Source organism: Myxocyprinus asiaticus, chromosome 1 (genome assembly GCF_019703515.2).
Source record: "Myxocyprinus asiaticus isolate MX2 ecotype Aquarium Trade chromosome 1, UBuf_Myxa_2, whole genome shotgun sequence".
NCBI lineage: Eukaryota > Metazoa > Chordata > Actinopteri > Cypriniformes > Catostomidae > Myxocyprinus > Myxocyprinus asiaticus.
Genome location: NC_059344.1, coordinates 60,051,546 through 60,078,650, shown reverse-complemented (window position 1 = coordinate 60,078,650; position 27,105 = coordinate 60,051,546). Strand labels below are relative to the sequence as shown.

At 39.5% G+C, this 27,105-nt stretch overlaps 1 protein-coding gene across 4 annotated transcripts in view; it reads left to right on the top strand.

Annotated features, from left to right (window-relative positions):
• The window catches only part of LOC127440621 (transcriptional enhancer factor TEF-1), a 121,244-nt gene that overhangs the window by 76,152 nt on the left and 17,987 nt on the right, over positions 1 to 27,105 (top strand). Inside the window, exons 5-10 of one of the 4 annotated variants that reach the window (XM_051697321.1) lie at positions 6,002 to 6,064; positions 12,239 to 12,250; positions 18,321 to 18,455; positions 18,731 to 18,777; positions 21,879 to 21,940; positions 23,136 to 23,260. In XM_051697321.1, coding sequence (XP_051553281.1) covers positions 6,002 to 6,064; positions 12,239 to 12,250; positions 18,321 to 18,455; positions 18,731 to 18,777; positions 21,879 to 21,940; positions 23,136 to 23,260 — 444 coding nt within the window. Of the gene's footprint in view, positions 1 to 5,847; positions 5,911 to 6,001; positions 6,065 to 12,238; positions 12,251 to 18,320; positions 18,456 to 18,730; positions 18,778 to 21,878; positions 21,941 to 23,135; positions 23,261 to 27,105 lie in introns of all 4 variants that reach the window. The other 3 variants (XM_051697330.1, XM_051697340.1, XM_051697349.1) reach the window with 3 other exon arrangements.

Sequence of the window (27,105 nt, the reverse complement as noted above, 5' to 3'; positions counted from 1 at the left end):
TCATTCAGATTTTCTCTTCGGAGCAAAGCGGTTGTGTTCAGCGAGCTGAATTACTCTGCTGATCCATTCACCTCGAAAAGCTGTTGGATTTACGGCGCATTACAGCGGCTTCTCCCACTCTTTCACTGGTGAAGTGCAGAGAACGCCCCTGGGTGCTTCAGCAGCTAAAAGAGTATATTCTTCCTACTGAAAGAGTGGCATTAACGGAGAGCGTCTTTTTAAAGATGCCTCTCCATTTGTATTTCCTGGTTGCGGTCATTATCTATCCGCTTCCGATGGCCACAATCACGGTCTTACGTGCTTGGGCGCTGCCCACGCGGAGACAGCGTTCGTGGATGGGTCATATTCTCACTGCGAGAGCATGACCATGGCAACGTTGCGGTCGCGGTTTTTCGTTCGTTAGAGGGAAAGACCACCCCAGCGGCTCCCCGCCTCGGTCCTTCTACCTACGGGTTTGAGGCTGCGTCAGTTAGCACGGGGGGGGCGATTTACTTAAGCAGCTCTTTGTCTGCTTTGGTGGACAGCGGAAAGGAAGCGCTGTCTCCAAACAGAGGATCGCCCACTGGGTTGTTGATGCCATCATGATGGCATATCACGCTCAGGACGTGCTGCCCCCCTTGGGGTTACGAGCCCACTATACTAGGAGTGTATCGGCCTCCTGGGCCTTGGTCAGTGGTGCCTCTTTGGCAGACATCTGCAGAGCAGTGGGCTGGGCAATACCCAACACCTTTGCGAGGTTCTACAATCTCTGGGTTGAGCCGGTTTGTCCCGTGTATTGTCAGGTACGAGCAGGTAAGTTTTGGGACATCTGGCTGGGTGTACTGCTTGTGCATAGCGCCTTTCCCCTCCCTTGAGGTGAAGATGTGCGCTTTTGCCTCCCAGTCGTGTTCACATGCTGTGATACCTGGATGACTTTCCTCCTTAGCCCTGTGGCAGACGAGTTTGCGGAGAAACTCGCTGCCAGACCAGTACGTGTGCTAATTAGGCCCTGAACTGAGGTAGGTGGTCCACATGTGCTGGTTCCCCGCAGGTGACCCCATGTGATATCTTCCGCTAAATTGTTTCCCTGTCAGTAAACTGCATCGGTCACCATGTTTGTAGAAACTCCTCCCCCCTCGTGTAGGACCTACCATGGGACTTCTGGACATGATATACTTTCGACAAGACTCGGTAAGACCATGTGACGTATTTCCACTCAACCCCCCCCCCCCCTCTTTTCTCTGGGCAGGGTGTGGTCTCCGCGGTGTCTTCCCCTTGGGAGTGACACCCCCCCCCCCCGACATAGACATTTATGGCCCCCAGATTGTTAACAAATTCCACTCTTTTTGGGGAGAAAAAAAGAGGAAAAAAGGCCATGGCTGGGCTAGCCTGTCCCTATTTTTTGGGCAGTCGACTTGTTCCCGAAGGAGCGTTGGGGGAGGTTACATGACGGCCTGGTGCACTGGCTAAGAGGCACACAGCGGTCTGCCCGTCTCACACCGCCAGTCCAAGTAACACAGTTCAGCTAGTTGTGGCATTTTGTATAGGGACCCCTAGTGTCACTACATCGACACAACGTCGAGTGAGTGACAGATAGGGAACGTCCTGGTTACTTTCCTAACCTCCGTTTCCTGATGGAGGGAACGAGACGTTGTGTCCCTCTTGCCACAATACTGAACTACCCGCTGAAATGGCCAGGACCTTGTCTCGGCTCCTCAGCACAAAACCTGAATGAGTGGTTGCATACCAGCTCCTTTTATACCCGTATGTCTGGGGCAGTGGCATGCAAATTCCACTCGCCAATTCCCATTGGCATATTTTCAAAAAGCAGAGGTGTTTGGGGCTCCCAAGAGTGACTCCTAGTGTCACTACATCGACACAACATCTCGTTCCCTCCATCAGGGAACGGAGGTTACGAAAGACCAGGACGTTTTATTGCTAAACACATTTTGGAAAAGTGATTCAAAAACAACAGAAAAAGATTATGAAAGCTCCATTTTTGAGTTTCAGTCATGTTAATGACAATAAAAATTATTTTTATCAAAAATACATTATTTTATGAAATACTGTTATTTTCCTCTCTCTTTAGTTGACTTAAGCGTTTCGTTTGCCATAAGCATTTCCTTAGATTGTGAAGCAAATCACTCCATCACGTGTTTCTTTGCCTTATTTTTTCTATTTTGATATACATGTAGCCATCCATACTATATACATTTTAACAACTTTGTATAATTACTTTTTAGATATAACAAGTACTGGTAATATAGATATTATTTAATCATTCATTAAATAATTCAGTAATTCAGTTCAATAATTCACTTGAGGATTTGAGTGACATCTGTTGCTGCTCCACTTTTTTCTCCATTTCTCTTCTGTACATCTACTGTACCTTGTTAGACATGCAGTGGTGTTTTGTTTATTTATGATAAAGGTGATACTCTGAAATTTATACCAGTTGACAAATTACTACTGATCGCCCATCCCTACTTGGACACATATAAACACAAGTTTTACACACATGCACGCACACAAACAAACACATAGCTGCTCATGGAGCTTTGCAGCATGCTCAGGCTGGGTGCAAGAACGCTGATGCAATTTTAGGAGAGAAGAACCCGTAATTCTGGACTTTGACTTGAGATATATTATTCAGCTTCATGGGAGCATTGTGCTAAACTACAGCTATGGCCAAGAAACCTAATCACATATTAGCAAACATATAGCCTATCTCTATATTTCTATCACTATTTTAAGGTGTATTATAAAGAGTTGAGATCCGATCTAGCAAAACACAGAACAGACAAATAGAAATACTTTTACACTGATGACCTGTTTACCCGTTTAAATTCATGGAACTGTGTTTCTCCATTTAATTGTATTATAATTTGTCATGATGGTCTGTATGTGTTAACAGCTAGATTTACTACAGTGGGCAAGGAACATAATTTATCTGTTTGTTTGTTTTATTAGTTAAAGAAATATTCCAGGTTCCATGCAACTTAAACTGTATTGACAGCATGCTGCTAATTACCACAGACAATAATTCTGTCCCTTAGTTTGTACAAACAAACAAGAAACATGTTTACAGTAATGCACTTAAAAATGGAAGTACATTTTTTAAGTGTACAGCACTGGACAAAAAACATAACAAATATACAGTCATATACAGAAAGCATAGTCATAACTTTTAAACATTAGACATTTTAACATGGGGAAAGTTATTCAATCTTTCAATTTATGACCATGTAAACCTGGTAACATTCGAATTGTATATGTACAAAGATACTTAGAAGAGACATGATGAAATAATTATGTTGGTAATGCCTAATCTGAAGTTCATCCACTTAGAAAAGTAGTCCTACTTCAAAAGGACAATTTAGAACTTTAAAGTTTATATATATATATATATATATATATATATATATATATATATATATATATAAAAAAGCACTTTTTGATTGATCAATTCATGTAAGTGCTTAAAGGAATAGTTCACCCAAAAATGAAATTTCTCTCATCATTTACTCACCCTCATACCATCACAGATGTGCATGAATTTCTTTCTTCCTCAGAACCCAAGTTAAGATTTTTAGAAGAATATCTCAGCTCTGTAGGTCCATACAATGCATTTGAAAGGTGACTAGAACTTTGAATCTCCAAAAATCACAAATTCAGCATAAAAATAATTCATATGACACCAGTGTGTAAATCTATGATTTAGAAGTGATATGATAAGTGTGGGTGAGAAACAGATCAATATTTATGTCCTTTTTTTTTTTTTTTATTACCATAAATCTTCACCTTTGACCAGCCCTGACCAGAAGGTGGCGATATGCATGAAGGATCCTAATGGCCAAAAAACAAAAGAAGAGGAATGTGAAATTGGACATTTTAAGTAAAAACTTAAATGTTGATCTGTTTTACCGCTTCAGAAGATGTGAATTTAACATTCTCCTTTATGTCCTTTTTGGATCTTCTGAGTTCTGGTCACCATTCACTTGCATTGTGTGGACCTACAGAGCTGACATATTCTTCTAAAAATCTTAATCTGTGTTCTGCAGAAGAAAGAAAGTCATACAAATCTGGGGTGGCATTAGGGTGAGAGCATTTTCATTTTTGGGTGAACTGTCCCTTTAACAAAAATACAAGCTTCACATTTCTGCATTTAAATCCTCCAGAATACCTTGCCCCATAGACTTCCACTATAAGTGCATTAATGTAAATTCGATTTTTCTGTTTGTTTGTTATTTTAGTTATTTTTTACAAGATGCCACAGAAGCTGATAATAGAGCTTAAGCTGTTTTAACCCAGAATAAACACCATAAACATATAGATAACATGCAAATGCCAAAATGTTTATATTGACATTTCTCAAACTCACAGCAAAGAAATCGACCCAAACGTTGCAACATCACAACAATCCTATTCTAATTTCATTTGGCCAAACCTAAACCATTGAAGTGATTGTTGTAATTAATTTGGAAAGGTCAAAGGACCACTTGTGGTGCTGCGATATGTTTAAATGTGACTTTGCCAGGCTGGAGAGTTAAGAGCGGCAGGCCTCCGGAGACCACCGGCCTAATTAACGCGCCACGTTCAGTGTGTGGCCCTTGTGTGTGATTGGCCTGATTAAGATGAGGAACGCTTTCCACGTAACCCCTCGGTACAGAGCCTCATTACAACATCACACAAACTCCGATTATAATTATACAATTAGTACATAATTCACAAACACAACTATGACTTGTTGGAATATGCAGCGCAGTGGTTAAGAGCTCCGGGGCCCTTGAGGCCGCTCTCGCTCTCCTCCCCGAAGAATACTAGACGTGGCCATTCTCATTCAACACACAGAAGATCACATCTGTGCTCTCTTAATGTGCTTAAGAAGCCTGCATCCTCCTTAATCAGCTCACTTAAGTGAGGAGGTAAGCGGACGGAACGCTTGTTGGCTGTCGGCTCGCTGCGTTGCTTGGACATGCTTTTAATAGAGCCGAATGAAAACACTCTAAACCCCTCCTCCAATGTTTTGTTTGTTAAAGGAATAGTTCACCCAAAAATGAAAATTCTGTCATTATTTTCTCACTCTCATTGTTGTAAAGCTGTTTGACTTCCTGTCTTCTGTAAATTTTTGAGGAGCATCCTGGCCACTCTTTTCCATATAATGAAAGTGAATGAGTACTGGGACTGTCAAGCTCTAAATTGTCAAAAAAGGCCCATTTAAGTCTGATAAAAGTGAAAAACATTTAAAAGTTGTACTAGTCGCTCTCTAATGTAATTACAAGGAATGGGGGTTGAGGCTTACAAGCTTTAAAAAGTACACAAAAGTACCATAAAAGTGGTCCATACAACTAATTATATGCTTTATTCTAAGTCTTCAAAATTCATATGATAGCTTTGTGTGAGGAACAAACTGAAATTTAAGCTGTTATTCAATGAAAATCTCCATGTCCGCCCTGCATTTTGGCGCATTTGTGAGAGAAGTATTGATGACCGAATCATAAATGAATCGTTTTTTAAACTAATAAAATTTCGGTCTGTTCCTCACACAAAGGAGGAATATTACTTAGTGCATAAGTAATATGGACCACTTCTATGGTGCTTTTGAATTCTTTTTAAATCTTGAAAGCCACAGTCCCCATTCCTTGTAATTGCATTGAAAAGAGTAGTGTAGTGACTAGTACGACTGTTCAAAATGTCTCATTTTGTGTTCCAATGAAGAAAGTAATCATGTGGTCGGTTTGGAACAACATAAGGATGAGTAAAAATGGCAGAATTTTCATTTTTGGTTGAACTTATCCTTTATAAATGTATATAATTCTTCATCGTTTTCTTTTCTTTTTGCCTTTCTTGTTTTAAAAAAAAATGGAGGTGTCTAGTCACATACAGGTCTTAGCAAGAAAGAAAGTTCGAGAAATCCAAGCTGCCATCAAGGTACGTCTGGCTCTGCCCAGTTGCAGGGGGGCTTTTCATCGCCATGGTTACAGGCTGTTCCTTTGTTTTCCTCCCCTCCCCTACCCTGCAGGTGTCTAGTCACATTCAGGTTCTTGCCAGAAGGAAATCTCGTGAGTTTCATTCCAAGCTAAAGGTATGCGCTTTTCTGCTTTTGGGCTTGTGGTTGCCATGCGTGTCACTTCCTGTTTCCCGGTGCATGCCTTGTTGCTCTAATTCCTGTAACCTAGATGCCTTGCATGTGACCGTCTGTTTAGCATACATAATTCATAACACTTCTACCCCCTGATCTAGTCCCCCTATGAACCTCCTCCCTTCAGTGTCTCTTCCACAGTCACTCGTTAGTAGACGTCTGTTTTCTTCTCCCCCCGTGTCTCATTGACCGCTAAGTGCATGTGCTGTGAGGTTAACACTGTAGATCCTACTGCGACTGCGGGTTTAAATATAGCAGGAGTGGAGTAACTGTTGGCACATGTACCAAACCTGAAAAGAAGCATATATTTAAGAAATAAATATGGATGAGAAATTCAATAGCCTCTGGAGAGTGCAGGCAACTATTACACGTCTGTTCCATGATTCAGCAAATTTGTTCTACGCTCCGATTTAGAGGTTTTATGAATCCCGGAAATTTCCATCCCTCTAATTTTGGGGACTGTGAGTATTTTTAAAAATGTTCACAAACAAAACTAAATCTTAAGGTTCCATCATTGTGGCATACGGAAACATACTAGTTTTTTTTTTAAATCAATATCAAATTGTCAAATTATTTTTGGACACTCTTGGACTGAATTTATGTTTCTCATTATCTTAACCATTTGATCTAAAGGGTTATGCTTAAATGCTTGAAATACGTTTTGTAGAGAATCATAAATTGTGCATAAAATATGATTTTCCTTAAGTGTTTAATTGATGAGTTTGGCCTAATAGTGAATGAAACTCCTTCAAGAATGTTTTAAAAGCATCTCAGGATGCACCTCAAGAAGTTGGTTGAGACTTGTTATCTAGTGAATGTGACGAGACAGTAGAGGAATGAGGATCTAAATGCAGCCTTTTTTTTTTAATAAAACAACAGTAAACCAGGTAACTCAGAACATAATGAAACAAAACACAGGGAACAAAGCACAGCATAATACAGATGAAGACTGACAATAAACTAGGGGAAAACAAGGGCTTAAATACACAAGGGAACGAGGAACACCTGGGGAAACAATCAGGGAAAAACCAATCATGAAAAGAAACTACAAATGTCTACAAAACTAACAGGAAACAGGAACAGGAACTAAACCAGAATTTCAACATAAAAGTCAATACAAAAAACAAGGAATATGTGACAGTGAAAGGGTGGGTGCTTTTGAAAAGCTAAAATCTAAGTTATTTTTGATGTTTAACAATTTTGTTCACAGCATAATTCCCATTCTACAAATTGTGTTATTCCATAGTAATGATGACTTTACTATTATTTTTAAATGTGGAACATTGTAATGATATTAATAAGTGATGATCATTTTAACATTAAATGACTAAATGTTTTAATATGCCCATCTAGATTAAAAAAGTAATAATACATTTAAAATAATAAAAAGAAGCACTTATTACATATCACAGGGATTCCAGGGGTCTTAAAAAGTCTTAATTCGCACCTTCTGCAAATGAAGGCCTTAAAAAGGTCTTAAATCGGAGCAACAAGTCTTAAATTCATAAGGTCGTGACATTAAATTTTGCGTGAGGAATTGTTTTCTCGTTCCATTTAAGTCATTTTAAAGTGAAGAGGAGGCCAAATTTCTGCGTCACATGATTGCTGAATATTCATTGAACAGTATACAGTAGGTGGCGGTATGTGCTGCTTCATCTGTCAATAACCATAGAAGAACTTGGCAAACATGTGCAGATGCTCCTTTTCTGAATCTCGCAGTTCAGAGATGTAGTTCGATTGAGAGGCCGATAGATAAGTTGGAGAAATGGGGAAATGTTTGTTCCGGCCAAAATGGACGAAAATATGATACTTTTTGTAATATGATTTAAAAAGTAATGGAGATCTATTGAAAGTTGCATTTTTAAACTTTGAAGTGTTGCTATTAATATGACTCTTCATGTGCTCCCTAGACATTTACATTTATAGAACATATTGATGTATTGTGTTCCCTTCAATTTATTCCTTCAGTTTTCTATAGTTGGCCTTAAAAAGGTCTTAAAGTCTTAATTTTAGCTTCATAAAACCTGCAGAAACCCTGTAAAAGAATTAATCTAAAACTTACACTGGAGGCCAAAAGTTTGGAATAATGTACAGATTTTGGAAATTGGTACTTTAATTCACCAAAGTGGCATTCAACTTATCACAAAGGATAGTCTGTGGACATTACTGATGTAAAAAACAGCACCATCATTATTTGAAAAATGTCATTTTTGTCAAATCTAGACAGGCCCCATTTCCAGCAGCCATCACTCCAACACCTTATCCTTGAGTAATCATGCTAAATTGCTCATATGGTACTAGAAAATCACTTGCCATTATATCAAACACAGTTGAAAGCTATTTGGTTCATTAAATGATTGACAAACACATTGTCTTTGTGTTTGTCAATAGACTGGCATGTCTTAAGGTCAATATTAGGTCACAAATGGCAAAAAAGAAACAGCTTTCTCTAGAAACTCATCAGTCAATCATTGTTTTGAGGAATGAAGGCTATACAATGCTTGAAACTGCCAAAAAACTGAAGATTTCATATGAAGGTGTACACTACAGTCTTCAAAGACAAAGGACAACTGGCTCTAACAAGGACAGAAAGAGATGTGGAAGGCCCAGATGTGCAACTAAACAAGAGGATAAGTACATCAGAGACTCTAGTTTGAGAAATAGACGCCTCACATGTCCTCAGCTGACAGCTTCATTGAATTCTACCCGCTCAACACCAGTTTCATGTTCAACAGTAAAGAGAAGACTCAGGGGTGCAGGACTTATGGAAAGAATTGCAAAGAAAAAGTCTTTTGAGTTAGAGTAGGCAAAGAAACACAGACATTGGACAACAGATAATTGGAAAAGAGTGTTATGGATCTTAAACCCATTGAGCTTTTGTGTGATCAGTAGACTGTAAGGTGCATGAGAAGTGCCCGATAAGACAGCCACATCTATGGCAAGTGCTACAGGAAGTGTGGGGTGAAATGTCACCTGAGAATCTGGACAAACTGACAGCTAGAATGCCAAGGATCTGCAAAGCTGTCATTGCTGCACAATTTTTTTGATGAGAACTCTTTGAAGTAGTTTAAGAAGTTCTGAACATTTATTTTAAATTGTAATAGTAATTTTTCACATTATTAATATCCTGACTATACATTGTGATCAGTTGAATGCCACTTTGGTGAATAAAAGTACCAATTTCTTTTCATAAGAGCAAAATCTTTACATTATTCCAAACCTTTGGCCGCCAATTTAGACAAAAAAATAAAGTCTCAGATTATTTAATGTACAATTGACACCTGTAGATGTAACTTTTGTGTTTTGATTAATTTATGAGAAATGTTAAAGGCATAGTTTACCCAAAAATAAACATTTTCATAATTTACTCACCTTCACGTTGTTCTAAACATGTATAACTTTCGTCCGTGGAACACATAAGGAGATTTTAGACAGTATGTTAGGGACTAATGACCTCAGGCACCATTCACTTTCTTTGCCTTTTTTTTCAATAAAATTATAGTGAATAGTGACTGAGGTTAACATTCTGCCTAACATCTCCTTTTGTATTCAGTGGAGGAAAGAAAGCTGTTCAGCTTTGTAACAACATGATGGTGAGTCATTTTTGGGTGAACTCTCCCTTTAAGTTTCTGCAATGAAGACTTGCCTTTTAAACTTTTAAGTGCATCTGTTTTTCATGAGTAATCAATTTTAGGAGATTATAAAACCCTAATAATAATAAAAATAAGAAACTCAAAAGCATCTTGAAATTTGCTGGTGAATGCATTTGACTCTGTTGTGTTTGCATGTGTGTGTTGTGTGTGGATTGTCTATTCTCTTGCTGGCAGTACGCTTCAGCTGGTGAAGAGCAGCTGAGAGCTGCAGGTCAGAGTTTGGCAGGTTTCTGGTCACTGCTTATAACAACATGACTTTTGGAAGAGCACCAGTCTAGTGTAGAGTGAACGCTGCTTTGCCTTTCTCTCTCCTGGAGTTTAATGAGGTCATCTGTTCTCCTCAAATTCCCTGCGCAAGAAATCTGGACCAAAGAGGCCCATTAGAGGCGTTGCAAAGATGCTTTTTGTGTTGTACTCCTCAGTCCTCACTCTTTCTCTTGGCTCTTTTTTTTTCTTCGAATAACCCACTGGCTGTCAAACGCTTCCATCATGCTGCATTAATGAAACAACTAAAATCCCCCCATCCCCCCTCCACTCTCTCTCTCTCTCTCTCTCTCTCCCCCACCAAAGTCCCTCCTGTGTGATTCAGCCACATAAACAGCAAAGTGTGCTGCATATAATCACCGTACATCAAATACATCTCATCCACAAAGGCCGTGGCTTACAAAAAAGGGGGCCTTTTGTGGACGGGATAATCTGATAATAAATTGACCTGTCATTTAAGACACATCTGCAAGGGTTGTTTCCTAATATCTGTGTTTTTACATTAGAGACCTTTAGGTTAGTGTGACTTCTCTGTCTCCTTCTGTCTCTTTCTCTTTATTTTTGTGAGGTGATGACTAACTCCTTTTGACCAGCACACTTTACCACAGTTTCCAGTTTACTAAGATAGATTAATGACTCCCCCATTTGTGTGTGTGTAAGTGTGTGTGCCTAGTGGAGCGTCTTGTGTGCATTTCCGCTATGAATGGCTGGTCTTTCAGGGACACTGGCGGCTGCCTGAGTAAAAACAGCCAGCTTTTGTATGGGTCTCTGTCTGCTCTCATCTAAAGCAAATTAGAAATCAGGAGCGGGGAAGAATTTGAGCTCCCTCCTGCCATTTGCAGCGTAGCATTATAGTAAACCTGCCCGGTGTGCTCTTATCTGAGACATGTTGACTGAAATGACGGTCATTATGGTGCCACTCTTTGAGCTGGTCTGTAATGAAACCCTAGCCATAGTGATCTCAAACTGCCATATTATCAGCTATAAATCTTCCCTAAAGATGCTTTCTGCAGTTCATCTTCTCGACCAGCGCTCACATTAAGTTGATCTTGCTTTAAAAGTGTGTGCAGTGTGACTTTGTAGGACTTTGCAAAGTATTTTTATTTTATTTTTTATAAACATATCAGTAGGGGCATACCAATGAAGTTTACTAATTTTAAAATTTTATTACATTCTTAATTAATCATTTTTAGGTTGTCTTTTCCAGCATTGTTATCCAACATTTTAGTCAGTGTATTGTATCCTAGCTGAAAACACCTACGTAGACCAGCATGAATTTCAGTTCTGGTTTATGCTAGTTAATGCTTAAATAGTGTAACCAGCAAGACTTTCCTGGTCAACCAGCTTCACCAGAAAGATTATACTGGTTAAAGTTTTGTTGGTGAACAGCATGACTATGCTGGTCAAGATTGGGTTATGCTGGTTAGGGCTGGTTTGGTGCTTCCTAACTAACTTAACCAGCAAGAATTTCTTGGTCAACTAGCTTTACAATATATACTATGTAGTTTGAAATTCTGTTGCGAGACAGTATTTCTGTGCTGGTCAAGGGCTAGTTCTAGGGCTTCGTAACTAGCTTAACCAGCATGAGTTTCTTGGTCAACCAGCTTTATGAAAAATACCATACAGGTCCAGGATTTCTTGGTAAAAACAGTATTGCTATGCTGGTCTAGGCTGGTTTATGCAGGTTAGTGCTGTTTTGGTGCTTTCTAACCAGCTTAACCATTAAGACATTCTTGATCAGGCAGCTTTACCAGAAAGTCCACTGGCCAAATTATTGTGAGTAAACTATATGGCTGTGCTGGTCCAGGCAGTTTATGCTGGTTAGTGCTTTTTTTGGTCAACCAGCTTTACCAGAAATATCATAGTGGTTAAAGTAAACAGTATGGCAATGCTGGTTGATTAGTGCTGGTCTAGCTGGTGGATAGCCATGCTGTACACCATGGTGTATGTGTAGCCACCACTGCTTATTAAACCAGTTAAGATGCCTGGTGGGCACAACAACAATCCAGCATCAAAAATACATAATAATAATGCATAATTCAAGTCTTTTCAGCTGAGATAGCTGTTCTGTGGAAATCTGTAAAATTGCCACAATTCTCTCAGCACACTCTTAGAAAAACTGTAATATGTAAATATATACTTAACTTAGGAAAAAAAAGTGCAAATTGAAAATTTACAATGAAACCTTGTTTGTGTTTAGGTGACGAGCATGGTAAGTACAAGTTCTCAATACTCTTGACTACACTGATGTGTCGCTGAACTAGCTGAGGAGTGTCTTCCGCTTACGCTGTCTCAGTATAGCAGCTGCTAAACACCTGCTTGAGCTCTGAGCCTTTCTGCCCGACTCTAACCAGTGCTCTCTCTCGCTCTCTATCATATATACACACTTGAGTCGCTGCTGCCAGCATGTTCATTCTCAACTTGTGCCTACAGACTTAAGTCTTATCACTGCGGTTCTGTTGCACTGTCTGTTTTAAATGTTCAGAGGCAAGATTTCCATCTTAATGCGAACAATAGCCAGATACACCTGTGCACGCTATACAATCTGTCCGTGGAATCTTAGCCTTTGTTGCTTTTCGGCATACAAGCTTTAGCTCAGGTAATTAAATGGCATGGACATTCTTTGAGTCTTTTAAAATCTATGCTAAGATATTGTCTTTGGCCTCCTTGTAAAAATAACAGGGAAGACATGTAAAGGAGAAACAGCGGTGTCCTTCAGCCCCTTTTCTCCAACACGTTAGTCTGAACTGTTTACTCTGCTCAGTTTGCTGACCTTGATGGAAGCTTTTAGAATGAGTGCATTACAAACCGCAGGAAAAGAAAGTTAGTATTACTTAGCCCTTGTTCCCAACGGACAATGCAATTTATTAGAAATGAAGGGGCTGCAATTTATAACATCAGTGCCACTGCTCGTTGGATTTAGTTCTTTCAGTTCTTTGCTCGATAATCAACATTATATCTCCCATTCTCTGAGCTAAAAACTTAGCTCTTTTCAGACTTTTAGTGTCTTTAATGCTGTAGCACATTCCTCTTAAGATCAACTGCTTTTATGGCTCTGGCGAATCATTTAACATGCTTTCTGTCTGTGGATCTTTTTGTGTGTGGGTCTTGGCTGCTTTTTCTTTAAGTGTTCTATGTATGTTATTTCTAGGGATGAAACGGTTCAAATTCCTAATGGTTCGGTTTTTGTGTCACACTTCTGTGACACAAAACATTAATACATTAATAAACATTAATAATTAAAAACTAAACATTTGCCAGAAGTGTCATTATTGCAGGATAAGGGTGTTTTGTTTTTTGTTTTTTTCCAACTTTGGGCACTTTTTGTCAAATGAAGGTCACAATATTAAACTATGTATCCATTATAATACAAATTATTACATGTTTAAAACTATGATAATGTAAACAGAGAGTGAAAGAGTGACATTAGCAAACCTTTTTAGTATTTTGTTTCTATCAATCTTTCAAAAATAGAGCTTTTCAGCCGTGATGCCAACTTGTAGGCTAATTTGCAAGGGGTCCCCTCAAGATTTTCCTATGGGTTTTTATAATGGAAGTTTTGGATTTATGATCAAAATAAGATCTGTGCTAAACCTAACTTAAAGATACTTGGACGTTTTGTTCTACAACATAAATTACACTTTCAAATGAATTTTGAAGCTGTCATGTTTTTTTGTTTTTTTTTTACATTATTTTTTTATTTTTATGTTGCTTAAAGCTGAAGTATGCAACTTTTCCTGTGTTAAAATACTTTCTCCTATCCCAACTTAATATGCAGAGACAACATGAGTTTGGGGGCGGGACAATCTCTTTGTTTGACCTACAGCAGACTGTGGGCATATTCAAAAAGCTGTTTTGAAAACAAACTTTATTTTTGCAATTCGGTTTGGTGGCGCTAGTGGTGCAGAAATGACATACTTCAGCTTTAAATATGGCTTCAAAATTCACATTTGAGGTAAGAGTGAGTAATTTAGGTTGTAGAACCAAACATATACGTGTTTTTAAAGCTACACTATGTAAAATTTCATTAATGAGCAAGTATACCAATAATCTGTCTTCCAAACCATTTATTTGCCTTACCCTGATTCACTATAGTAAGCCTATAATAATTATTTATATTTTAGAGCTGTCGGGATGGATTTGGCGGGAAATTGCATACTTCCGTCAGTCATCCGTGCATGTTTACGTCATGTCTGTAAATAAAGAAATGGAGGTCCAGAGCTACTACAGCACGTGTATGTGTGCGGTGATAGGTTTGGTAGTAGTTTGAAGCTGAAAGCTTGTAGCCACAACAAATGAGCAACATTGACCATGGATCATTTAAAAAGGCAATCCTCAGGGGAATCACTGGTTTTCAAAATAAAGAAACCTGGAACCGAGAAGAGTCTGCAAGCAAAAAAGGAAAGCGACAGAGCCCGTAATAATAAAACACAAAACAACATCGGCTTGTCTTTTTCAGATGTGGTGACAACTCCAAGATCTGAAAGGATTTAAAACCGACCCAGAGATGGCTTTTTCTTGCTCGACAGGAAAGATATTTTATTCGACCGATAGTTAGCCAGGTAGCTCTCTTAGTGCAGTAGTTGGTTAGCGTTAGCCTCTTTAATGGGGCATTTTATTATGGATTGTGGTACTGCAGTGCTTGATTTCATTTTTGAGGAAGGACAATGGCACATTTTTTACTTTATGCTGGTAACAACAGCAATCTCTAAACCAGTTGCTACCTTATTTGCCTGCTAGCTAAGTTATAATAGTTTCCACCATTTGACTTTATCTGATATGACTAGCAATCATCATGTCTAATGTCGGATGCTGTTTATTTTGAAACAGTTGTTGTCAACAAGTCAGAACAACAGCAGACGATATGCTACTTACCTGCTAATAAGACATATTTTCGGATTTCTGTCTTTTTCTTCCTTTTGTTATTTATTTTATTTATTGAGGGGAGGGGGCGAGTTTTGTTGTTGTTAGTGGCATTCGCTCTGATAAAATGATCATCTGTAACCATGGTTACACCAGTACTACTCAAACCATCAGATTCATCCGCCCAGAAGAGCAGAGCTGAAGCCCAACTCACGTAATTACCAAAAAAATGTTCCTCCGCAAGTAACTTGCAGTTCGGTGCTTCAACCGCTAGAGGGCCAAAAGTTACATAGTAACTTTAAGTAATGTTTCCCACAGTCCTTATTTTACCTTATTTTAAAAATGCCATTTCAAAAACCCATAGGAAAATCCAGAGGGAAGCCATGATGAATTCTCTTCCGACATAGATGCCGTCACCAGTATTACCAGTATTGCCATAGCAATACTACTTTTATTTTAATTATTGCTCGGCAATACAACTTTTCTCCGTTTGTACAGCTTCATTTAACCTGCATATTTAGCTCTGGTAAAGTGGGGCTTCCTCTGTCTCTCTCTCTCGTCTCGTGCAGCATTCCGCAGCTCATTTGACACTTGTCGAGTTTAGTGTGAGTGCACAGAAAGCAAAGGAAGTTGCACATTTGCTGAACTTAAAGTTCAAACCCATATTAACCTGTTAATTCGACATGGCATATACCGTATCACTGCAAGCAAGCGACATGATTAAACAATTGCTCCTGTTTATACAGTGCAAGCGTGCGACGTTGGAGCGATCTGGTTTTGTCTCGTCACCTTGTGGCATTCCCTCATAAAATAGCATTTTTGACAAGAACCTTGTCTGAATTAGCAAAAAAAATGATTTATGTGGAATGCTGCCAGATCTACTCAGACTGAAGAGAAACCCTTAAACAGAATTCATCCCCCTGCTAAACACCTGTTACATCCCTCATCTCCATCATCTGATGTTGGCTATACATGTATTGTTTTGTCTGCCTTGTGATTTAGTCAAGTTTAATAATATAAGTAGGCCATATGTAGCCTACCATTAATAGTAGCATATACATAATAATAATAATCTAAGTACTATAATATTAATACTTATACATGCATAATATTAAAAATATAATTTTATAATATATCTTTAATATACATGTTATCTTTCAGTAAACATTATAAAATATTTAGCAACAAGGTTCCCTCTTTTAGGATTTAATCTGTTAACATGTTCGTGTTAACATGTGCATTTTGTCTACTTTAAACTTGTAAGCATTGACTGTTAAAGGGATAGTTCACCCAATATGAAAATTCCGTCATAACTTCACATTTTCACGTTTTTGCAAACCTTTCTTATGTGGAACTCAAAAGAAGATGTTAGGCAGAATGTTTAGTCTCAGTATTCACTTTCATTGTATGGAAAAAAAAGCTGCAGTGAAAGTGAATGGTGGCTTTGACAGACATTCTGCCGAAAACATCTTTTGTGCTACACAGAAGATAAAGAACATGAAGTTGAGGAATGATGACAGAAATATGTATTTTTTTGTCTTTTTTTAACTGCCTGTTTAAGTTTTTGTTGATAATGCATAGAATGATGCAAAGAAACATGATCTTGATGGGAAGTGACTGAAGAGAAGGGCTGTAATGTAGGCTATATACTTAAAAAAAAATTATTCCATCTGAATAAAACTAGAGGTGAAAATTGAGAAAAGATGCCCCTGTGAGATTTAAGTGAGACTGTTTCTCACACAGTAAAACAGTTTTGGTATAATTTAGAACACAGAGAACAAACAGAGTGCTGGATGAAGTGGATATTCATCTACAATTAATTGAAACAAAAGGCTAAATTTTGAGAGGTAACTTTGAGAAACTTCATCTAGTGCTGTCACATGAACAAGTATTTTAGAAACGCTTAGCAAATAGTTACATAAATGTTAGAACGCATACTGAAAAAAATATAAAATGCTTCTCTCAAAGTCACCAAAATTGAAGCTTTGGTGTTATTTTTCCCAAAAATTTCTTCAGGGGGTGCATGCCCCCGGAGCCCCCCTAGATAATAACGGTACACTTTTTTAATTAGTCAGTTGTCTCTGTGTACTAAGAGAAGAAATCCTGCAGGTGCCCCTGTAACAGACCGTAAATTGAGGGCACCCCTGTCTTCCGGGTTTATAGACTTCAGCCTGAACAGCTGTATTACAGCTCAAAGTTGTGGTGTCATTTCTACCAAACCAAACAATTTTGCACATAATTAAAGTTTTTCAAATGTTATTGTACTTGTTAACAAAGTCGTTCAAATCATTCATTCAAGTTGACAAAAGTGTCAGTGAAGAGCATGCTTGAGATGAAATATGAGATATGTGAAGAAAACAACGAAAACTCAAGATAAATGTCACTTGTGAGCAGAATATTTTTATTTTTATTTAATTGTATGTATTTTTATTTATTTTTTCTCCCCTTTTCTCCCCAATTTGGAATGCCCAATTCCCAATGCGCTCTAAGTCCTCATGGTGGCATAGTGACTTCTGGGTCAATCTGGGTGGCGGAGGATGAATCTCAGTTGCCTCCGCGTCTGAGACCGTCAATCTGCGCATCTTATCATGTGGCTTGTTGAGCGCGTTACTGCGGAGACGTTGTGCGTGTGGATGCTTCACGCTATACTCCAAGGGATCCACGCACAAATCACCACGCACCCCACCGAGAGCGAGAACCACACATTATAGCAACCCCGAGGAGGTTACCCCATGTGATTCTACCCTCCATAGCAACCGGGCCAATCTGGTTGCTTAGGAGACCTGGCTGGAGTCACTCAGCACGCCCTTGATTCGAACTCGCGACTCCAGGGGTGGTAGTCAGCATCAATACTTGCTGAGATATCCAGGTCCCCCTTTTGATTGTATGTATTAAGGATGCATAAAATGATGGCTATGAAATTTGACTTAGCAAGACAAAAGAGTTGGCCATTTTATTTAAAACAAACAAACAAAAAACATGTTTTACACTTCCAAGGAATTCTATTAAACACATTGCAGGATTTGAGATTTGGTGAAATGACACTGTGGTGGAAATTCTATGACTTCAAAAAAATTTGATGCATGTAAAAGTGCCCAAAGTTGAAGAAACACCCATAAACTCTTCTTTTTCATAAAAAAATACCATCCAGTACATTCTGAAATTCATGTCATTTTTTTCAATTCAACTTTTACTCTAATTGTTATCCTGATGGTTTGATTTGCAATGAAGCATTTTCACAAGTGCTCTCAGACTTTTGGACTTAATTGCATATTTTCAGTGGCATCAATTAACATAAGATGACTTTGCTGCAAACATGCATTCCAAACCGTGTTTTTTCTATGGGAGCCGTTTCACCCCTAGTTCACCATATTTGTACCTTTCTGAGTCTTAAGCTCATTTTGTAAATGCTTTTGAAGGATCAAAGCGTGAAGGACAAAGCTCTCCAGAGCATGGCTTCGATGTCTTCAGCCCAGATCGTCTCTGCCACAGCCATCCACAACAAGCTGGGTCTTCCGGGCATTCCGCGTCCTGCCTTCCCTGGAGCAGCAGGGGTAAGACAGCCCTCTGGCACCCACCTATCTGTGCACTTCAGCCACACGGCTTGCCACATGGCAGCTCCAATCCCATTACACACACTCAGAGCTGTGCCCACATCACCTGCCCTCATCAGATAACACACTAATACCACACTCAGGATAACTAGAATGCATGGCACATAGTACACTTCAGTTTTCAGTTGGCATGTGATATTGCGTATCAAGAGCATACAGACGGTTTTTGTGAATAGGCTGTGTTTTGTTGCCTATTTATTTATCTAATTCTCTAGTTTTGGCAGGGCATGATATCCACGGGGCAGCCTGGATCCTCGCAAGAGTAAGTATCTCTAAAAGTTCTGATCTAATTTGTAGTATTTTTTAATCTATTTTTTGATTCCCTTTTCTCCCAATTTGGAATGCCCAATTCCCACTACTTAGTAGGGCCTCGTTGTGGCGTGGTTACTCACCTCAATCCGGGTGGTGGAGGACAAGTCTCAGTTGCCTCCACTTCTGAGACCCTCAATCCGTGCAACTTATCACGTGGCTCGTTGTGCATGACACCACGGAGACTCCGCTTGTGGAGGCTCATGCTACTCTCCGCAATCCACGCACAATTTACCACACACCCCACTGAGAGCGAGAACCCCTAATCATCACCACGAGGAGGTTACCCCATGTGACTCTACCCTCCCTAGCAACCGGGCCAAATTGGTTGCTTAGGAGACCTGGCTGGAGTCACTCAGCATACCCTGGATTTGAACTCGTGACTCCAGGGGTGGTAGTCAGCATCATTACTCGCTGATTTACCCATGCCCCCCACTAATTTGTAGTATTGTATGTATTATGTGTATTGATACTCCTTAGATTTTTTTTTCTGTACAAGTTAAGCTCAGTCGACAGCATTTGTGGCATAAATTCTAAAATCTATCCTCTCTATCAGAGATTTGGAAAAAGTTATGCATGGTTTTATTTCTACCCATTTGGACTATTGTAATGTCTTATATTTAGGCATTTGTCAATCCTCGGTTTCTCACCTCCAGCTTGTGCAGGATGCCGCAGCGAGGCTTTTAACCAATACCAGGAAGAGGGACCATATAACACCTGTTTGGCAGCTCGTATGGTGTACGAGACAAATTTTATCTTTGCACTTGCTTTTATTTCCCAAGTTTTTATTTGTATGTCTTTGTATAAGTATTTTAGTTGTCATGGTATTTATTGTGTTTGATGTTGAAATGGGAATCTCTGTACAGCACTTTGGTCCATTATTGTGGTTTTGAAAGTGCTTTATGAATAAAAGTTGAGTTGAATTGAGTAATGTTGATTACCAAAAAAGTTTATTTTGACTCATCCCTCCTTTTTAAAAAATAAAATAAAAATAAAATAAAAAGCAATAATCTTTGTTACATTTAAGTGTAATGGGGGCCAATTATTTAACGTTAAAATACTCAGTTTCAAAAGTTTAGCCACAAGACATAATATGCGTGTAAACAAGATTTTAGTGTGATAAAATAACTTACTAACCTTTTCTGTGTGAAGTTATAGCCAATTTTACAACTTTGTTACCATGACGGTGTAATGTCAACAAACCCTAAAATGACTGTAAAAATTGCAATCTAAACAACTTTACAGCTCAAGAAAGACATGAGTTAAGAAAAGGAGGGATGAGTCTAAATAAATTTTTTTGGTAATCAACATTATGCTACAAATGCTATTGATTGAGTTTAACTTGTATTGAACCCAGAACATTCCTTTAACAATCTGTAGCCATTCACAATTCATTATATAAAACATAATGTGTTAAAACAATTAATGCAATTAATCATGCCCCTTGATGCATATTTAAGTTCTGTAATAAAAGTACAGATTTTCCTACTATGCAAGCAGTTCAAGCTGGAAGTACATCTGTTTTTACGAGCCACGTCAGTAGGTTTACCGTCAAGCACAACAGAAAACAGGAATCTTGAGACGTGATTTTCAAAGTTTTTACTACTTTTAACTTGACACAGCATCCTAAAAATATGGCCTTTATGACGTTGAATACCAATGAGACGCTCCAAACATGTCAATCTGAGGCATGCACAGGTTCGTAGAGTGCCAATTAAAAATAGCGCAGATGGAATGCAAGAATGCATACTGAGAACAGGACACATAGATGAACTCAGTGCAATACAGGTTGCTGTCATCTGTAGGCTTGTTCAATAATATGAGAAAAAACAAAACAATATATTGAGTTCTTAAGCCACTTTTTGTATTGTCTAATCAACACTTTATTCATCTGCCACAATGATGCAATTTATTTCAAACTGAATTACAAGCCTTATTATATATTAAATATAGGCGCTATATATAATATTTATACATATTTGAATTAGCATGCATTCTTTATATGAATTATCTTTATACTTTCTCAGCAAATAATAATGCAATTTATTGCGTTTAATTCGATTAATTAATCGGCATGCCATGTATTAATTTGATTACAAATTTTAATAGATTGACTGCCCTACTTTTAATTTTAATTTAAATCTAAATTTAGTCGGCCAGTTGTCAGGTTTGCGCAACGCCCCAGTTAGGGAGAGAACGGCAAAGACTAACAGCCAACGAATTTGTGATGAAAAAACACTAGATAAGAGTGAGGCATTAGGATGCAGACAAAAACATCAAACTGCTACCCACGTCTCCCCAACCACTGTCTCATTCTAAATAGTTTTTTTAGCCGTTTTTCTTTTTTTCCTCCGTTCTGTGCAAATCAGTGTAAAAATGACTGCAAGCACTTCCTCAGTGTTTGTTAACATATTGTCAAGAATCGACTCTCGTTTTACTCTGCGCCTGAGTTTGTGTGAGAACAGAATTTCACAACCATAGCTAGTCGGAGAGTATAACGATCTGAATGCACTCAGGCTGCAATTTATTAACAGAATACAAGAAACTGCGGTTGTGCACAGGGTGATGATCTTGTGTCTTGTGGTGTGTGCTTGGCCTTGCATTGCCCTTGGTGTCGTTATAAATACTGGTTCATGTACACATTCAACTGAAAACAAGACACATTCTGAGTTACTCTGATTGGCTCTAATGTAACATTTCATTTACATAGACTCAAAGCCCAAAACTTGAACATAACGAAAAATGTAACACATTTACCTAAAGCCTTCTCCTTCCGGAAATGCAAATATATGTAGTTAGCTGTGTTTTCATGCTTTATTGTTATTATTTTCGTCTTGATTTTTGTCTTTTCCCCAAATCGTCCATCTCTCTCTCTCTCTCTCTCTCTCTCTCTCTCTCTCTCTCTCTCTCTCTCGGGTTAAATCCAAGTTTGAATACTTTGCACAGCTTTGTTTCTTTGCTGTATAACCCTCATAATCTCTTCAGTATGTAGAGAAGCTAAACACTCAGACTGCTGGTTTTCACTTTCTTAAATCTCCTTTTTCTTTGTTTTAGCATCAAGCCATTTGCTCAGCAAGCATATCCTATCCAGCCAGCAGTCACAACTACAATTTCAAGTATGTATCACTTATTAAATACAGTTATATTGTATTTCCAAGTAGTCATTTCAGTTAAGTTAAATTTCTGTTAGTTTTCACTCTTTTACTTAATTTTTTAAAGTATGTTTAGTTTTTATTTTAGTTGTAGTATTTCAATGCCACCATGTAAATGCATGAACTTTAAAATATGTTTAATGCCTTTAAGGGCCGCCTAGTGTTATCAGTATCTAATGGCATTTTTTTCATGTTTGGTTAAGGTTTCCAATTTTACAATATACTATATTTTAAAAACTTAAATTAATTTGTGGTCATTTTATATTATTTTATATAGAATATCATGAAAATGTATTTTTTAATTTTGATTTAGTTTTCATTTCAGTTATTAAAACCTTTTTAATGCGGTTTTTATTTTAGTTTTTATTTATAATAGGGCTGTAAATTGCAGTTTTTATAGAATTAATTACATGATGTGCCAATTAATTTATCAAATTAATCGCATACCAACTTTCTCATACCATTACTGAGAAAGGCCCCCAAGTAAATGTAATTTTGAATAATTAAAATATTTATAAATATAATTAACAGGCCTAACAGATATTAAAATTCAGATAATTCAAATGCATTACATATTGTGGTTACAGACAAGTAAAGCATTTAGACAATACAAAAAGTCATTGATCAATACTTATCATTGAAAATAACCCTATTATTGGGCTGACTGCCCTTTACTGCATCAAGGTGGTGCATCAAGCTGGAATTGCTCCGATGGTAGGAATATTCCTCATTATGGAATTTATGTACAGATCGGGGGCTTGATTAACTGTGCCAAATTTTTCATTTCATTAATCACATTAAATCAACATCCCTAGTTTACTATAATAACACTAAATAAGTTAAACAGGCTATTCAACTATTTGTGTGTGTGTCCTTGATACTCACGACTCGTGATTCTACTCACGATTGGCCAATTGCTCAGTCAGTCCATTTTAATCCTGATTTCGCAGCACCGTAGTGGAAAAAGGAACCGCAACCATGACAACGAGCCTGGTTCCACAACACGAACCGTTAGGCCCTGTGGTGGAAAAGAGCCTAATGAAATGACATATGTGACCTGCAAGTTTTCTTCTGAAGCATCTGAACTATTTATGTCCTTTTTATAATTCTATGACAATATAAATCAATGTTTACTATTTTATTTAATGTGTGTGTTTAGGTTATGAGCCCGCGGCACCACCAGCACCCACAGTGCCCGCCTGGCAGGGCCGATCTATCGGCACATCTAAACTCAGACTGGTGGAATTTTCTGCTTTTCTGGAACACCAGAGAGATCCAGATTCTGTGAGTAGATGTTGTCTGTATCTAAGTTTCCATCCACTATTTGTGCTGTTCTGTTATCGACAAAGTGAAAATGCATAAAAAACTTTTTTGCGAAAATTGCTGCCTCTGGCTCGTTTACATTCAAGTAGCCTTTTACCGATAAAATGGTGTGTGTCATGACGTCATTATTAAAAAAACACTTTGTCGCATGAGTTTTGGTTTAGCGCAAGAGAAATCTGCCCGTGTGCCATTTACATACAGAATTTTGTGTATATCGCAAATTGTAGCCGACCTTTCGCATCCCAGATATCCCCACATTTGTGTAAACTGTAGAGAGTATTGAGACAATTTATTGAAATTGGCCAGCTTACTGTTTCATTTCACATAATTATAATAGTAGGAAATATCAGAAGATGACGTAAAATTGGAGAAGTAGCTCGTCTGCATCTGGGATTTTTAGAAGAAATTGATTGGAATACTTGGTAAAATACAACAGAACTGGTGGTATTAGTGAGCCTGTAATCCTATATTACACTCCTGACTTTATATCCGTACACTTGTTGTGATTTATGTTTCTTCATTTAAGTTAATTACTACCTTCATATCCCTTTTCTTTTATGTATAATTTAATCTGTATATTAGCCTAATTATTTTGGCACTTTTGTTCAATCCACTTGGCGCTGAATTTTATTTCTTTTTTTGCTTTTCTGCTCTGAAAACTTGTGTCTGTTTGTCAGGGGGTGGGGGCAAAAACAAAGTAATTTATTAATATAAAAAACAAAGGCAAGGCCAACATAAAAACTCCCAAGAGGGGGAACAAAAACATAAACAATCCCAAAGGGGACAAAGGGAAATCCGGGCTGGGAACAGAGGCACAGGACTGACCGGACCAGGCAGGGAAGAACAGGACCGAAGCAGACAGGACCAGCAGGATGCATGAAACACAACTGATAACAAGACAATCAGCCACGGGACAGCAAACACGAGGTGCCTAATATAGGGAGAGAAATCAAGTGGGTTAACAGACAGGGCAGGTGTGACTAATGAAACAATAATGAGCAAACAAGGAAGCGGGGTGTGGCGTCAGACAGCGAAACACGCGAATGACATGAGCGTACATCGCCAAGACAATGAGGTGATATACTTACATGCCAATCGGCAAACAAGTCGAGAGAATGCGTAGCAACACTAAACAAAGCGATGCCACGCATTCTCACACAAAACAAAACCTGAGTGTACATCACAAGGCAAACGCCACGATGCATGCGACAGGCGACAAAACGAGACAGGACACTTGTGTGAGAGTTCGGCCACATGCACCCGATACCGAAGACCGACTTGACCGAACCTCAGCACAACATGAAGACAGATCACGACCCGGAGGCGCAGCGCAAAGCGCGCACAGCACGCGCCCACAGCCATGAGAGACAATCACAAAGACAGACATAAGTTATCGATGCAAGTGCATGCAGCCAGATGACACAAGTGCAATGCACCTACGTCAACAACAGACAGACAGACGAGTATGGACGTCCTGGTCTCGACACAGACCGGAAATGAACTAGACAGGAAGTCAGCACCCAGACACCATACTCCAGACATGAAACGCAGACAGATGAGTGTGCAGCAGGGAATAAAACAGAGATAATGCCATGGTCCCATCAGACCAAAATCCAGACTGACAAAGTGATGGGAACCGTGACACTGTTATTGCAATACAATAAAAAAGAAGTCTTCTCGTTGGCCGACATCCACTTCAGACACTCTGAGAACTTAAACAACCATAAATAAGGCTTAGGCCTACTGGCTGGACAGTTCGGATTCAAAAATTTTTTACCAGCATGTTGTCAATCGCACTTGATTAATATAATTTATTTTGTTTGTTTTTTGTATTAGTAAAACACGCCGTAATTTTTACCAGCTCGGGAGCGCAGTCCATAAAAAGTCTGCAAAAATTCCATCAAGAATAAAGGTAATGTGTCTTTTAAAGAAATTGAAGAAAACGTCCTGGTTACTTGCGTAACCTCCATTCTCTGATGAAGGGAATGGGACGTTGTGTTGATGTAGTGACACTAGGGGTCACTCTTGAGAGCCCGAAACACCTCTGGTCTTTGAAAAAAGGCCAATGAAAATTGGCAAGTGGTATTTGCATACCACTCCCCCGAACATACGGGTATAAAAGGAGCTGGTATGCAACCACTCATTCAGATTTTGTGCTGAGGAGCCGAGACAAAGTCCAGGCCATTTCAGCGGGTAGCCCAGCATTGTGGCAGGAGGGACACAACGTCTCGTTCCCTCCATCAGGGAACGGAGGTTACACAAGTAACCAGGATGTTCCCTATCTGTCACTCACTCGACTTTGTGTCGATGTAGTGACACTAGGGGTCCCTATACGAAACGCCCCAACTGGCTGAACTGTGTTACGTGAACTGGCGGTGTGTGACGGGCAGACCACTGTGTGCCTCGTAGCCAGCGCACCAGGCCGACACGTAACCTCCCCCAATGCTGTTATGAGTGTCGAATGGCCCTTCGGGGACAAGTCGACTGCCCAAAAGATAGAGACAGGCTAGCCCAGTCGTGGCCTCTTATCCTCTCTTGTTTTTTTCTCTCCCCAAAAAAATAGTTCACCATCTGGGGCCACCAGGTCTACGTCGGGGGTGGAGAGTGGAAATACGTCACATGGTCTTGCCGAACCTTGTCAGAAGTATGTCATGTGGAGAAGTCCCATGGTAGGTCCTACCCTACAGGGGAGGAGTTTCTACAAACATGGTGACTGGGGCAGAGGGGCCTCTGCCCAAGCAAGACGCAGTTTGCCAATAGGGAAATGAATTAGCAGAAGATATATGTCGCATGGGGTTACCTATGGGGAACCAACACATGCGGAGCACCTACCCCAGTACAGGGCTTAGTTAACACATGTACTGAGCCGGCAGTGAGTTTCTCCGCAAACTCGTCTGCCACAGGGCTCGGAGGAAGTCATCCAGGGAACACAGTTTGTGAACACTACTGGGAGTCAACAGCGCACGTCTTCAGCTTAGGGGAGGTGAAAGGCACTATGCGCAAGCGATTCACCTGGCCAGCTGTCCCGGACTTACCTGCTTGTGCCTGCCACTACACGGGACGAAACTGGTTCCACCCAGAGATTGTACAACCTCGCAGAGGTGTTGGGTGTTGCCCAGCCCGCTGCTCTGCAAATGTATGTTAGAGAGGCGCCACTGGTCAAGGCACAGGAGGCTGCCAAAATCCTGGTAGAATGTGCTCGTAGCCCTCCTGGGCGTGATATGCCATTGTTATGGCGTCAATGACCCAGTGGGCGATCCTCTATTTGGAGACAGCGCTTCCTTTCCGCTGTTCACCAAAGCAGACAAAGAGCTGCTCAGAGACTCTAAAGCTCTGCGTGCGATCCAAATAGATGCGTAAAGCGTGCACCGGACACAGCAACATCAGGGCTGGATCTGCCTCCTCCTGGGGCAGAGCTTGCAGGTTAACCCCCTGATCCCTTAAAGGGGTCGTGGGAACCTTGGGCACACAGCCCGGTCGGTGTCTCAAGGTTAACGTGAGAGTAGCCCCGACCGAACTCCAGGCACGTTTCGCTGACAGAGAACGCTTGCAGGTCTCCTACCTTCTTGATGAAAGTAAGCGCAGTCAGGAGGGCACTCTTTAAAGAGAGTGCCTTAAGCTCAGCTGACTGCAGGGGCTCAAAGGGGGCTCTCCGTAGACCCTGAAGAACTACAGAGAGGTCCCATGAGGGAATGAGGTGCGGTCTGAAGGGATTCAACCTCCTGGCACCTCTCAGGAACCTGATGATCAGGTCATGCTTCCCTAAGGACTTACCGTCCACTGTGTCATGGTGTGCCACTATAGTG